Here is a 13,829-nt window from a genome sequence, read left to right as displayed (position 1 = left end):
TTGGTAATGTAACATTGATTTATCTGAGTTCTCTATTTTGCAGACATTTAATGTTAATCAGTGTCGTGGGTGTTGATTAATGGGTGAAATCGAGATGAAATTTGCAATTCATATTTGCATCCCAAATATGATTATTTAGGACAAATTTTTACGACTGATTTTATTGTTTTGTGTGTTGGTACTGGAATCTCTCTAAGCTAGACATAAGTTGGTAGCAATTTTGCAATGTCTATTTAATTGTTTATTTCGCAGTGTATGTTACACAGCCAAGCATGTTGCTACGTGCATTTACGCGTCTTCATTTATATTACCATTATATATTTTATAAAGAAATATAACATATTCTTTTTAATAAACTATTCTTTAATTAACTAGTACTCTATTAATTAACCATTAATACTCTGTATTAATAGTATCTTAATTAATATTCTGTATTAATAGTCTCTTAATTAATACTTTGTATTAATAGTCTCTTAATTAATACTTTGTATTAATAGTCTCTTAATTAATATTCTGTATTAATAGTCTCTTAATTAATACTCTGTGTTAATAGTCTCTTAATTAATATTCTGTATTAATAGTCTCTTAATTAATATTCTGTATTAATAGTCTCTTAATTAATACTCTGTGTTAATAGTCTCTTAATTAATATTCTGTATTAATAGCCTCTTAATTAATATTCTGTATTAATAGTCTCTTAATTAATATTCTGTATTAACAGTCTCTTAATTAATATTCTGTATTAATAGTCTCTTAATTAATATTCTGTATTAATAGCCTCTTAATTAATGCTTTGTATTAATAGTCTCTTAATTAATATTCTGTATTAACAGTCTCTTAATTAATATTCTGTATTAACAGTCTCTTAATTAATACTCTGTATTAACAGTCTCTTAATTAATATTCTGTATTAACAGTCTCTTAATTAATGCTCTGTGTTAATAGTCTCTGTAGTCTCTCCATTAGTATAACTCTGTCATTATAAAACTGATCTCCCAAATCACACAAAATCTTTTACCAAATACTTACATAAATTAAAGAACTTTCCAACGTTTTTCAGCAAGCTGCAAAATGACTCGTTACAGCACAAACGTCCCCGTCACGGGATATTAAACCGTTTCAAATGTCCACAAGCCGGAATTTCGAAAACGTCGATCAAATCGAAGAAAATTCTCTTTATATAACTAGAAGATTTGCGATGGAAAAGAAAGTTTTTATGCAACGGGAAATGCACGGATCAAAAAATCAAAGGTGTGTCGTATCGAATCCTATCAATAATTCCGAAGAACGATCGAACTTTTAATTACCGAATTCAGTTCTTCGGGTCCAATTAAAACACCGCCATCGAGCTGTGACGAGGAAACAAATTACTTCACTCCGAGCTATTTCCTGCTGCCTTAATGGCACTAGACGAGATTTTTTATTGGCTTCTCGGATTTACTGCCGTGACTCGATAATCACATTTTTGGACTGATAAGGGAAATTTTGATGGTGACTTTTATTGGAATATTTTTTAAGCTAGTATTTAGTGGGTTTCATAAAATCTTTCTGGGTTAGTGATTTTGAGGTTTTTATGGATGCTGACCTATTTTGCAAAATGACAATTTTTTTGTGAGCGATAATGCTTCGTAAGCTCAATGTGTTGATACAAAATTCTGGAATTATAAAATTAAAAAATTGGGACGTCTCAAAGTGTCAAGGTTTCAATGTTCAAATTTTTTTTAGTTACAAAGTACTAAAATGTTGAAACTGTGAAGTCTCGAAATTTTAAAATCTCTCCCAAAATCTCAAAATTCATGTATCCCAAAATTTTAAAACTTAAAAATATCCAAATTCCAAGGCTCGAATGTTCTAAAGTCCTAAAGACCCTAAACTTAAAAATCCTAAGGTCCTACAATCGTAAAATATCCAAATTCCAAAGTTTCAAAACCCTCTAAATTCCAAAACCCCTAAGTGCCAAAATCTCAAAGTGCCAAACTTCCAAAATGTCAAAATTCCAAAATGCCAAAATCTGAAAGTGTTAAAATCCCGAAGTGCCAAAATCCCTAAATCCCAAAATTCCAAAGTGCCAAAACCCCTAAGTCCCAAAATCCCAAAGTGCCAAAATCCCAAAGTGTTAAATTCCCTAAGTGCCAATATTCCAAATTGCCAAAATCCCTAAGTCCCAAAATTCCAAAGAGCCGAAACCCCTAAGTCCCAAAATCCCAAAGTGCCAAAATTTCAAAGTGCCAAAATCCCAAAGTGTTAAATTCCCTAAGTGCCAATATTCCAAATTGCCAAAATCCCTAAGTCCCAAAATTCCAAAGAGCCAAAACCCCTAAGTCCCAAAATCCCAAAGTGCCAAACTTCCAAAATGTCAAAATTCCAAAATGCCAAAATCTGAAAGTGTAAAAATCCCAAATCGCCAAAATTCCAAAGTCTCGAAATCCCAAAGTGCCAAAATCCTGAAGAGCCAAAATTCCAAAGTCCTCTACAATAAATCTCCCAAAGCAATCCCCAACCGCAAAAATCTTGCATCACACCCAAGAATACATAAACGAATCCTATAACGACAAACGCAACCACTTATATCTAAATAGCTGCACCTCATTACACACTCGGTGTCCAAGACCTAACATACTCCGGGATACTAAGAAATAAGTGAATATTTAGCTCTCTAGCGACGCGCAGATTCCGATTTCTCCAGATATCATCATAAATCTTGTTCCCAACGTCCGTCACTTTCGAGAAACGAGAAACTATAGTTACCACACAGTCACAGTCGTTAAACGCTCGAACAAGGAATAGGAAGAGACAAAATCGCGCAGTCAAACCGATGACTGTATTCAACAGGTGAAATGCATTCGAGAGTCGTCTACAGTAGATGGGAATACAAATATTTGCCGATCGACGTTGTAAATAGCCGTGACGCCTTTCCCTTGAAATGTCACCATCTGATTGTTCGCAATGTGGCAAAGAGAATGATGTTCGTTTAACGTCGGCTTTAAATTGTCACCATTCTTTTCCGCAATTTCAGTGAATCGTAACGCGAATCGGGAATACTGTACCGTTCACCGCAAGTACTATAAATTGCAAGGAACTAGTTCTATTTTTCGAACTGATTAAAAGATACGAAATATGTACAAAGCTTCGTTATGTTTTGTGCTTTTAATTTTGTTGTATCAGGAGTCATCTTGTGAACAGTACGTTGAACGCAGGAGTCGCTTTCATAATCGGTCGATGACTAACAACAGGCAACGTATCCATGCAAGGTATGTCGATGACGTAAGTTGGCGGCAAACACTTTGCGTACCGGCGCCACACGTGAAACACCTTAACACTGAATTAACGAGGGAACTAAATTACTTAAGTTAAAGGTCGTCGTAGATCAACGTAGACCCAAGAATCAAGACTTTAAGGTTGTCGCTTGATGGTTGATCAACCTTACAACATTCTTATAATCATATATGTTTTACTAGTAACATCGTCTACATTAACCTTTCAAGCTGGTGACGCAAACTGCAGTTCAAATGCGACAAACTTGATTTATATTCTCCACTTGATATGTTACACCCGTGTCCAATTAAGTATGTAATTTCTGTAGCCATTTAACTTAGGCTAATAAGCAAAATGTGAAGTAACGGATAATTGCTTTGATCATTCAGCACGAAACCTTGAAGAGTTTGATTGAAACAATCAACGTCCCCAAATGAATTTTGAACATCCCTCAAATAAAAAACCTGGGATTTAAATGAAATGTAATTTACCTGATCTCCAGCGTCGAAAGTGCCCTCCTCCCAGATGGGATCGTCCCATCCGCCGGACGATCCGGAAGATCCCCTACGACCCGGATCCCACGAGTTTCTCTTCGTATTATCCAAAGAGTCCGTTGAGAGTCTCCTCCTGTCGTAGGCTCCCCTCTTTGAAATCGAAGCTAACTTGTCCTTCTTCAAATTCTCGTTAGATCCCGTCGACAGGTCAGTGCTGAGCGTCACGTTCAAATTACCCCTCAGATTTCCGCTGGATCCAGCCAGACAGCTCTTCAAGTTCGACGTGCTCCTGGCTTTCAGATCGTTGTTCGAGATCTGTGAGCTGTGAGAAGTCGCGAACAGGCTGGACAAATTGTTGTCTCTCCTGGAAGGCGGTCTCTGGAGGCTCGTCATCGATTTGGCCACATAATCCCGTCTCAACGGTGAGTTGTAGTTGTAAGCGGTGTCTTTCTTCAGACATCCCATGGATCGTCCTATGGGATCGCGTCTCAATGCACCTGCGAAGGACGTCGACTGAGCGTCCCTTTTAGGGTGGTTTATGGAGCTCATGGACGAGCCCAGAGGATTCTTCCTCAAGGTGTTCGGGAAACTTGAAGGATGGAGCTCCTTCTTCGGCGGCGACATCGGCAGACCGAGAGATCCTCTTCTGCTGGGAGATGTTCCCAGATAGTCTCGACGGCTGAGGGAATCTCTTCGGGTCTGATACGCGTTCCCGATGGAGCCTCTGCGATTCCAACAATTCTCCTTGGCGTGTTTGCCGTGGATATCGCAGCAACTCGAATCGATCTCCACTTTGACTATCTCGTGGTTCTGCTGTTGTTCCAGCTTCACGTCCCTGAAGAGTGCCTCAAGACGGCGGATCGCCGCTTGCTGGTGCGCGTACGTCGACATGACGACGAAGATCGTGATCGATTCAACAAACTGCTTCGTTTAGTTGCCAGCTAGTTTGTACACCGAAATTCACCGAAGCACCACATTCTATCCGCGTGACGCGATCCAAGTGTACTGACAATAAGAGTGGCACCTTCGTGCCAGACAAAAACAATCGTCCTTCGAATTCTTATCTGTCGAGTGACTCGACGGTTCGGTAATCGGTCGGCGAAAATTCACTTGGCCACTTTACGAAGCGCGATCGACGAGATGGAAAATCGTGATAGTTAGGTGGAAACGCGTGTGCAGCGTAACACACGTCCGGTGAGGTACTGGGGGACTCCGTGAGGAGAGAGACCCGAAGGCCTCAAAGGAGCTCTCCATACGGATCCCCACCAGAGCAGTGGCATTCGTAAAGTCCAAGTCTCCATATTAGGTCAAAGCTTATGGGTTTGTCGCGTTAAAACTGCGAGAGAACACGACCCTGACGATGCTCGTAATCGGGTCGAGTGCTGCCTTTGCTCACCAACCTCTATTTTCTTCTGTTTATGGCCGATCTTCCGTGTACCCGTTGTCGCCATCCTGGCCTATTCGGTGCGAACGTTTTGTCGCATAGTTTATGGAACCCCTCGCATTCCATGTTTCGCGTTCCATTCGATTAAAGGCTCTTATCGAGCATGTATTTAATTCAGACACTGGTTCAATATACTTTACTTCAATATTTATTGTTATTCATTCAAACTTAATACACCATTTGACTTAATATGTTAATTATATACAAAAGATGTATACTCTCGGTAAATCTGTATCGGGCACATGAGACTGATTACGTTCGTGTAGCACAAAAACAGGTCGTGTACAACCTGTTCGATGTTTTCTTATTAATAATAACAATCTGTACCGTGAAAGTGATGGTTTCTTTTTATAGCAGGTGAAGTTATCGACCTAGAAGTCATTCATGACAGACCCATGAAATATACGGGGTGTTCAGGAAAAGCATTCTGCAGGTACTTCTAGTGATCCGACAGAAAAATGTTTCATACACGTAACATTCAGTATCGAATCGAATATAAATTACAATAAGAATTTGTAAGAAATTTTTTCATGAAATGTCAAGATTATTTTGACTCTTTGTAAATAGTAATGTGTGAGGTAACTATATATGTAATTTTGATTTTATAGCGTTGTAGTTGACAATTAGACATATATGATATTGTCTGCTATTGTACTTGGCTATTACAGAACTGTCACATTGCTTATCATTGTACTGTGACCTTGTTTATCGCAATACTACCAGCTTGTTTATCATTATACTATGATTACTTATCATTATACTATGACTATGTCTACTATTATTGTACTATGACCTTGGCTACTACAAGACTGTGACCTTGACCATCACTGTACTATGACCTTGCTTATCACTCTACTATGACCTTCTCCATCACCGTACTATGACCTTGACCATCACTATACAACCTTGCCTCTCACTATGCTCAGACCTTGACTGAGCGATGACCATAAACTTCAAACTGTGTTTTGAACCAATATTATGCAAAATTTTGAATAATACCAACGTGTTAATTTTGGCAAACAGAAGTGTCCAAATAGAAAATTTTAATTTGAGATACCTACCAAATGCTAAATATCTATAACCATGTGTCTTACTACATACGTCAATTATCACTGCATTATTGAATATATCAAGCTTTAAATAAAATCTTGTCAAAACCTGTATCAAAAATATACTTCAAAGTATAATCTAGAATGTGGAAATGAAGCAAAGTTCAAAATGAAATTTAGATTATGTACTGATTTTCTTTTGTCTCTACATTTGATTAATATCTCCATTTATAACCTTTTCTCGTTTAATAAACACAATGTTATCAAGCGATATGAGTCAGTTACTGTAGCAATTCAACTCTAATCTTACCGATAATTCTCGGGAATTCTCGAAAGCTCCAATTTAAGAAACGTAGATTGATCTGTATTCTTACAACGATGAAATCACTGGTATATTTTTTGTGCTTCGCGTTTGGTATTCTGGCTAAGGATGCCTGCCTTTAGCAGACAAACCAGCGGAAAAAAAGGATGTTTGTTGATCATTACCAGGAACGAAAATGTCGGTGAGTCATAGTCGATTGTGGCAAACGTTGTGTTATTGTGTTTTGAACGTGTGGCAATTTCAATGCTAAAATAAGTGTGGAATAAAATTCTCCAAAACGAGTATTGCGTGGTGCAACGAACATTAGGTTTCGAATTCATTACGAGTCGGTAAATCTTGGATCTGATTTCGTGGCGATAAGATTAATTAGTACCTGTATCACAAGTGGTAATAGAGCACTTGTAGACTTTGGTACGCGCAACGAGATGGAGCTGCAATTCTCTTTCACGCTCTATATTCTACATTCCGCGATGGACGTTTAGAGGACATAGTTTTTAAAAATTATATAGGACGTTTTAAAATTACATAAATTATTCATTTAACGTAAAACGAATTCATGACTTTCTATTTGAAATATGATAAATTAATCACTGCTCAAACATTGAACAACTCTTCACCCAGAGTTAAATTTATGGAAAGGGCCATATATACGGACTCCTCAAATTCTTGACTTTCTAGTTGAAGTATAATAAATTAATCACAACTCAAACATCAAACAACTTTTCACCCTAAATTAAATTTATAAAAAGAGCCATATATACGGACTCCTAAAAATTTACTACTTTATGAAACCTAAGTACTTCAATTTCAAATTGCTGAATTTCTAAACTAGATGAACTTAAATTTATAAATTCCTAATTCAGGAGAAATTAAACTTCCAAATTCCTAAATTAGGAAAATGAAAAATTCTAAATTTCTGAAGTGCAAAATTTAAAATTTCATAAACACGTTCTCCTAAAAATAATTTATCGTATCAGTATATTTGCACTCCAGCAATCGGAAGATGGAATAAATTTACGGTAGTCACGAGGTATTATAAGAATGCAAAAGACGTCCGATAGAAAATTGAATTATTGCCAGGTAATTGCAAAGTAAACGATTGTAACAACGAGCACGTGTCACTACCGAGTTACTAGGCTTCTTGACACCCACATGGCCGTTGATTCCAGTTTACCTTGACGGTCGAAGGTGGTGCTAATTCAGCTTGGAAAAGGTGTACCCTTTCGGAAAAGTGACACGCTGGCAGGTGTCCAGTTTCCAACGAGTACTCACCGTGACAATGTTTCGATTTACAGTGGAATCCTGCAATTCACCCTTGAAAATTGCAGCGAAAATCTATTAACATCTCCAAACAAATCCTGATCAATTCTAGTACCGTCATCGTTAAATCGGAATTTGTCATAAGAATCATCGACAAGTTTGCGTGACAAAAATCTTGGAAAATCGCAGTCGCCTACACGGAACAACCATTTTCGTTTGCGCATCTTTTAATTGTCCACCTCGATTTGCATCTGGAACTGCGTCATCGCGTAACATAATCCAAAGATGCGAACATTAGAATTTCAAGTGTAGGCGAGCAAACCTTGTCGAGAAGTTTGCCAATGGTTCGTCTCTTGTAATGAAAACAAAAAAAAAATGGCTGGACTTGTTAGCTTCATTCCTTACATTTGATCCAAATCATACAAAAGATGTTTTCACAGAATCTACATGTCATTCATTTGGCTATGAACCTGTCGTCTGCGGCATGGAATGAGAGATTAACTTGAAGTACAATTTTATGTGGAGCTTTGTCTGCGGCTACTAACCGCACCGGAAGGATGACAACATGAAACCCAAACTACAAGGCTTCATATTTTTTTTTAAAAAAGAAAAATGTAGCAGTTTCATGTGACGCGACAAATGTGTTTGGTCATCGATGTATGTAACTAGGCAAATCAAGATATGTATCTCAAAGGCAAAGTTCACATTTACATTCCTTTAACGTGTTCAGTAGCTGAACTCTTTCTGGAAAAATCCCTTTCGTCTTCTTACATTTATGACCTTGCAAATATAACCATTTTGAGTTACATGGATAAAGAGTCCATTCGCAGAATGAATTTATGTATTGTTCTATTATGAGCTAATTTATATATTCTTTAATTATGAATCAATTTAAATATCGCTTAATTATGAACCACTACGATACTCAGTCTTTCAAAAGAGATGTGATAAAACAGTAAAGTAGCAATAATAGCCACACAATTTTAATGAACGATAACTATGTTCATCCCACGCTGTTTATCCTGCTTACGTATTTACCGATTTCGTAAGAGTTCTGCACCAAGCAGAACTAACACGGATCGATTAGGTTCGTCCGCGACACCAGAAACAGACAAAACAGGCCACGACCTATCGATACGTCCATAGAGAGACAATGTTGCCAACAGCTGTTGGCGGTCTCGACGATCACGTAGCATAGAATCGAAATCGCACTCTTATGCTCTTCCGAATGGACACCTGGACGCGCACCTGGCCTCACTTTGCTGCAGTTCCATGAAATGCTCGACTTACGTAATCGAATCTTATTGACATTGCGATTCTGGAATCGAGATGACTAATACCGCGAGTAATGTAACACTGAGACGATTAAATGTGGAAGATACAGAGTACGTTTTGTTTTTAATGCTCAAGATATGTTCTTCGTGATAAGCGAGTTTCATAATTTTAGACAAGTCATCTTTGGCAAAGATTATTTTTTGATAGGTAGCTGCTTGCTCAGGTAGTTAGCTGAGATGAGTCATTTTCTAAAGTCTTATAATTACAAAATGGACTAGTTTCAGGAAGAGGAGGACGCTAGGTCTATAGGTTTCAAGGGTTCTTTAGTTTCTAGGTTTTGAGGCTTTTAGGTACCTGGGTCTGAAGGTTCTTAAGATTTTTAAGGTTCCTACATCTCAAGGTTCCTAGATCCTAGGTCCACAGGTCTCAAGGTTTCTACATTCTTAGGTAGAGACCTAAGGAGGTATCAAGGTTCCTAATGTCCTCAGGTCTCAAGAATCCTAAGTTCACTAGGTTACACAGACCTAAGTTCCCCACGTCTCTAAGTCCTTAGCTCTCTAGGTTCCAAGGTTCCTGAAGTTCTCAGATCCCAAAACTCCTAAGTTCACTAGGTTACACAGATCTAAGTTCCCCACGTCTCTAAGTCCTTAGGTCTCTAGGCTTCGAGGTTCCTGAAGTCCTCAAATCCCAAAACTCCTAAGTTCACTAGGTTACACAGATCTAAGTTCCCCATGTCTCTAAGTCTTTAGGTCTCTAGGTTTCAAGGTTCCTGAAGTCCTCAGATCCTAAGGATTCTGAGGTCCCTAGTACTCAAAGTCCCAAGTTCCTTATATTCTCAACTCTCACAGTCCCAAGTTTCCTACGTTCCTAGGTCTCAATGTTCCTAAGATCCCCATGTTCCTAGATTTCAAGGGTACCAAGACTTCTACGTCCCTAAGTTCTTGAAGTTCACAAGTCCCGAAGTCTATAAGGTTCCTAGGTTTTGAAGGTCAAAAATTTCAATAATACCAACTTCCTAAAGATCACAAGATCTTCAGGTTCAAAAATTTGTCAAGTCCTAAAACTATAAAGTTTGAAGACCTCAAACTTTCAAAGCCATAAAGTTCAAAAGTTTTAAGGGGTCTAAGGTTTCAAAATCTTAAAATTCGAAATTTCTTTGGTTCCAAGTACCAAAGGCATAAAGTTAAAAAAATTCTAAGGGCTTTAAGGTTTGAAATCATAAAATTCCAAAGTTCTGAAGTTCCAAGTATCAAAGCCATAAAATTAAAAAATTCTAAGGCCTTTAAGGTTTGAAATCATAAAATTCCAAAGTTCTAAAGTCCCAAGTATCAAAGCCATAAAATTAAAAAATTCTAAGGGCTTTAAGGTTTGAAAACCCTAAAATTCCAAAATTCTAAAGTCCCAAAGTATCAAAGTCATAAAGTGCAAACATCCTTATATCCACCAATCCAAACACTAAAACTCGACTCTCCAAAGTGTTCCAATTCCATAAATTCAAAAAGTTCCAAGCAAAAATTCCAGAATTGCAAAGTGCAATAATAGTTTCCAAACAGTCGAGCTCGCAATGTATCACTCCGGTTACATCATCGACTTTCCGGAAAAGGATTGGGCATAGTGGCTCGATGACAAGAGGAGTTATGCGATCAACGGCTAACTACGTTAATTATCGTATTTAATTGGCAATTTCTCGATTAACCAATCGACGATTTGCGTCGCCGATCAAAGTCGAACCGAGTTTCTCCCAGTCGAATTTCCGAGAACATAATTTCCCAAAGTTTTCACCCCAACACTTTCACCGCCCGATTAATTCTCCACCGTAATTAAAAACGTACTCGTGACATTTATATCGCGTGACAGATCGAAACGATAAAATTGTGGGTAATCGGAGGTTTTTCTGCTCGAAATTACTGATACGCAGTTCAAAGGAAAGGAAACGATTCGTGGAAATTGTTGTTCAGCCAGTTTCACTAACCAGTGCAGTATGGGCATAACCGTAAACGGGTCACGGGATTATACGGGCAACCATGGTAATAAGGAAGGACAGATAGAAAGCTGTACGATAATATTCGATTCTTCGATAATCTAGTTCACTATTTTATGTCGTTGCGGTATTATTACATACCATTAGTCAGAAATTACGAACCGGTGCTTGATATGCCTTTACTATCTACATTACAGGTTTATAACTTACTTCAAACAGCGTTTCTTATCTTAACCATTCAGAATGTTACATTCTTGATAAGGGGCAGATATTAATAAATTTACAGGTAATTAGGATGTTTCGTAGAAACGTCTTAAACATTGTTAGAGGGAAAGTATGAAACATATTTAACACTAAACTTACCAACATATAATGTACACTTACTTTGAAATTAAAAATGAAGTTAAAGAATATACAAACGACGAAATATAAATTAGCACACATATTTATTCTTTATCTTGATGAAAATCAATGCTGATTTCAAGGAATATACTTTAACAAAATGTGTATCTTATAATAAGAAACTTGTGCTGCGGTTATTTCCGGTTTGGTAGGTTTACTGTTAATAAATAATGTTAACAAATTTTACTGACCTTTATGGGCTTGACGACGTCGTAGTGGCTCTCCTGCGCTCTGGGATCGTACGTGTTGCCTAGTGCCGAGTTCTGTCTCCTGTGAACATTATTCAACATTTATAGTGGACTTTTGTTATAGTGTGCAAGAGTTGAGTAGAGGAAACGACAGATTTTTAAGATCTTCTCAAACTACCCATAAATTCTTAAATACAGAAATTCTCAAATGTAGAAATTCTCAAATACAGAAATTCTCAAATATAGAAATTCTCAAACTACCATAAATTCTCAAATATAGAAATGATCAAATATAGAAACTCTCAAATACAGGAATTCTCAAGTACAGAAATTCTCAAATCCCCAAATTCTCAAATACAGAAATTCTCAAATATAGAAACTCTCAAATATAGAAATTCTCAAGTGCAGAAATTCTCAAGTACAGAAATTCTCAAATCCCCAAATTCTCAAGTACAGAAATTCTCAAATCCCCAAATTCTCAAGTACAGAAATTCTCAAATCCCCAAATTCTGAAATACAGAAATTCTCAAATCCCCAAATTCTCAAGTACAGAAATTCTCAAATCCCCAAATTCTCAAGTACAGAAATTCTCAAATCCCCAAATTCTCAAGTACAGAAATTCTCAAATCCCCAAATTCTGAAATACAGAAATTCTCAAATCCCCAAATTCTCAAGTACAGAAATTCTCAAATCCCCAAATTCTCAAGTACAGAAATTCTCAAATCCCCAAATTCTCAAGTACAGAAATTCTCAAATCCCCAAATTCTCAAGTACAGAAATTCTCAAATCCCCAAATTCTCAAGTACAGAAATTCTCAAATCCCCAAATTCTCAAGTACAGAAATTCTCAAATACAGAAATTCTCAAATCCCCAAATTCTCAAATCCCCAATTTCTCAAATCCCAACTTTCCAAAACCCCAACCCCCCCTTCCAAATGATCAAGCACACAAATTTCTCCGTCCAATCTTCCCATAATTAACTCCCACTTAGATTAACATTGTAAAATCATAATAAATCAAAAAGAGGTACTTACACCATAGGTTCAGAGCCATTGATCACAGGTTTGGGTGACTGTATTCCGGACCTAGCAGGGGTGCTGGTGTGAACAGGTGACGGTCCTTTGCTCCCCAAAGGCTGCTTTATACTGCAATCACCCCAAAAAAGAGCCATCAATTTCAACCATAATCCCGACACTGTATTACACAGAATATCCGATATTAAAAACCATGAGAATCAGCAAATTACACGTTCGATCCACGTATTATTTACTGATCCACAAAATTTTCTCAGGGGTTTAAAGTGGCTATTTGGCAGCGAAGGCATCGCTGTTGGCAAATGCTTTAGGGTCACCGGCAATCAAGATTTCCTATAGAATATCATCAAAGTGGGGACGATGGGGTTAGGAAAGGTCATCCAAGACACTAGTCCATTATTCAAGCAGGACGTGATTTATGGAAACAAGGTATCCCGCATCCTTTACACGCGCTGAATGAATGCACGCTTTGTTGTTAGCTACAATGTTAGCTTTTAAGCTGGTTCCACGTGAACACGCTTGTTTTCGTGCATTATTTATTGCGTAATAAGATGGTCATGAAACTGTGACTAATTAAGGCGATCTTTCCATCAAATTGCCCGCATACTTTGCTGTTTTTGTTATTGCATTTTTAGGATTTAGTTATTGCGTTTGTAGGAAGTAAAACATTTTCGTTATTATTTAGAAATCTATTGCGTCTAATATATTTTATAAATGGTTCACTGACAAATATCGACATAAATCTGTTAAAATTATTTCAAATTAATGAACCGGTTACTTCGTTAAAATTTAGTACTTACCAAGATGTAAATTAAAGAAGTAGCTATAGAATATTAAAAAATTAGCTTCCTTATGTTATATCGAAATTTTCTTTGGTTCGTTAAGTTTTAGCAATTTCACAATGGACAATTAAGGCTTGATAAAACTCTTTAAGTAATTAAGAATGGTAATATTTTAGGAATCAGAATCACTGTGCAATTACTCCGAGCAGCGTGTATCAACGTAACGGAGTCTTCGTGTGTTTACAACTAACAGAACATAATGTACGGAACGTTTTTTTAAACGGTCGCGTGATCAAACCTCGCGTGTTTTACAAATATTTTCTACCTCTGACGTTGAACAGTTT

At 37.2% G+C, this 13,829-nt stretch overlaps 2 protein-coding genes across 5 annotated transcripts in view; both read right to left on the bottom strand.

Annotated features, from left to right (window-relative positions):
• The window catches only part of LOC100881866 (WD repeat-containing protein 47), a 99,617-nt gene that overhangs the window by 41,728 nt on the left and 44,060 nt on the right, over positions 1 to 13,829 (bottom strand). For all 4 annotated transcript variants that reach the window (XM_076529736.1, XM_076529733.1, XM_076529734.1 and 1 more), the window contains exons 5-6: positions 12,704 to 12,814; positions 11,674 to 11,752 (exon numbers count right to left, since the gene is read on the bottom strand). In XM_076529736.1, the coding sequence (XP_076385851.1) occupies positions 11,674 to 11,752; positions 12,704 to 12,814 (190 nt within the window). The remainder of the gene's footprint in view (positions 1 to 11,673; positions 11,753 to 12,703; positions 12,815 to 13,829) is intronic.
• LOC143263932 (uncharacterized) lies at positions 2,890 to 5,576 on the bottom strand. Its single transcript, XM_076529760.1, has 2 exons — positions 3,747 to 5,576; positions 2,890 to 3,319 (listed from the first exon to the last, which is right to left on the bottom strand). The coding sequence occupies exons 1-2, from the start codon at positions 4,638 to 4,640 to the stop codon at positions 3,314 to 3,316; spliced, it is 900 nt and encodes a 299-aa protein (XP_076385875.1). The 5' UTR covers positions 4,641 to 5,576; the 3' UTR covers positions 2,890 to 3,313.

The sequence above is a fragment of the Megachile rotundata genome, chromosome 3 (assembly GCF_050947335.1).
Source record: "Megachile rotundata isolate GNS110a chromosome 3, iyMegRotu1, whole genome shotgun sequence".
NCBI classification, from domain to species: Eukaryota; Metazoa; Arthropoda; class Insecta; order Hymenoptera; family Megachilidae; genus Megachile; species Megachile rotundata.
Note: the sequence above shows the minus strand (reverse complement) of the source record. Positions and strands in the feature narration are given on the sequence as shown.

What these genes read in the sequence shown, in the direction of transcription:
- LOC143263932 (XM_076529760.1), bottom strand. Translation starts at nt 4,640, where the DNA reads ATGTCGACGTACGCGCACCAGCAAGCGGCGATCCGCCGTCTTGAGGCA.